Source organism: Trypanosoma rangeli (genome assembly GCF_003719475.1).
Source record: "Trypanosoma rangeli strain AM80 chromosome Unknown Tra_15.4_contig_00232, whole genome shotgun sequence".
NCBI classification, from domain to species: Eukaryota; Euglenozoa; class Kinetoplastea; order Trypanosomatida; family Trypanosomatidae; genus Trypanosoma; species Trypanosoma rangeli.
The window spans coordinates 27,796-29,130 of record NW_021705976.1 but is presented as its reverse complement, the minus strand read 5'-3'; the positions used below and the strand labels follow the sequence as shown (position 1 = coordinate 29,130).

The 1,335-nt window shown below is 47.8% G+C and overlaps 2 protein-coding genes across 2 annotated transcripts in view, besides 1 other annotated feature; both read left to right on the top strand.

The window, feature by feature from the left end:
- Positions 1-33, top strand: part of TraAM80_06415 (uncharacterized protein) — a gene marked incomplete at both ends in the record, with an annotated part of 1,452 nt that extends 1,419 nt beyond the window's left edge. Inside the window, one exon of the mRNA XM_029383261.1 lies at positions 1-33. This exon is cut by the window's left edge and continues 1,419 nt beyond it. Within this exon, the coding sequence (XP_029236917.1) occupies positions 1-33 (33 nt within the window).
- Positions 34-148: 115 nt separating this feature from the next.
- Positions 149-928, top strand: TraAM80_06414 (uncharacterized protein; the record flags this gene model as incomplete). Its single annotated transcript, XM_029383260.1, has 1 exon — positions 149-928. The coding sequence occupies one exon, from the start codon at positions 149-151 to the stop codon at positions 926-928; it is 780 nt and encodes a 259-aa protein (XP_029236916.1).
- A 38-nt stretch (positions 929-966) lies between these two features.
- Positions 967-1,041: a sequence feature (A-rich).
- Between the last annotated feature and the right edge of the window lie 294 nt (positions 1,042-1,335).

Genomic DNA, 1,335 nt, shown 5'->3' with positions numbered 1-1,335 from the left:
CAAGCCCACGAACAGCGCCAGGGAACCAGTTGACCACTCTACGAGCAACGGCAACAACAACAACGACGACGACTCCAACGAGGGTAATGGAGCCGATCAGAGTGAGAATATTGCGGACAACGGTTTTGAGGAGCCCAGGAAGGAGGTAATGAATGAGTCCATGGATGATGCGCAACTCTTCTCCAATGACGATATGAATTTTCCGCAGTACAAGACCGGATTCTTTCACAACGTCCTTCACAATGTTCCGCTGTGGTGTGTATGGTTGCACGCTGTTATTGTGTCCGGTGGCGTGCATATTGTAATGCTCAATAGTCGTCAGATATTTGTGGCGGTATCTGAAGACCCGAATAGCGAACAGCTTCCCGCCCTGTACGTCGCTCTGACAAGTGTCGGCAACGCCATTGGTCGTCTCGGTGTCAGTTTCTTCGAGGCATGGAATGCAAGCCGGCCGCTCGAGAAGCGGACGCCCGTGACTATCACATATTGTGCCCCCTCTTTGTTTATGTGCCTCTCTGGCATCTTTTTCCTCGTTCTGCCAGCGAAGGGACTGATTCTTCCAATGGTTCTTGGGGGTTTGGCGAACGGTTCATATGCTGCCGCTCTCGTGTTGACTGTCCGCACCATCTACAGCATTGACGTTGCGAAGCATTACAACAGCATTTTCTTATTCGACCTTATTGGTGTCGTTGTTTTCAACCGATTTATGTTTGGTGAAGTTTTGACACGCAATTCTGTTCGGACTGAGGACGGAAAGTACTATTGCCTGGGACGCGACAAGTGCCTGCGGACACCATTCGTTGTGCTTACCTGCCTTTGCGCATGCGCTTTTGCCTCCACTGTGTTAATGAATTTTATTTACATGCGCTTCGTTCGTTCTAGACGTGAGGAGCGTGCCGCGGAACAAAATGAACAGTTGGATGCGTAGGGAGTTGTTGGCGGGGGGTCGTAGCGAATCCCAAAACAATTTTAATTGCTTTATTTTTGTTTTTGTGTTGTTTTATCTAACTCTTTGGTATTAATGTTTTTATTTTTATTTTTCGCACAATTCGAATACCGCCAGTCGGTTGTTGTACTTCTCTCTCTCTCTCTCGTATTTTTGTATGCATGGCGTTTCTACATTTGTGTTTTTTGATTTTATTTTTTCCTCCGGAATTGTGTCTCAGTTCCAACACTTTTATTTTCCATGGCTGGCAGGGCCGTGTGTTTGTGAGAGCCTGCAGGAGAAGCGGTGCGCGGGGCAAGGGTCGGGAGAAAGGTTGCATGTTGTTTTTGCTTTTTATTTATGTTTCCAACTCCTTTCCTTTCGTGCTGCACGAGAGGCGGGTGGATGAC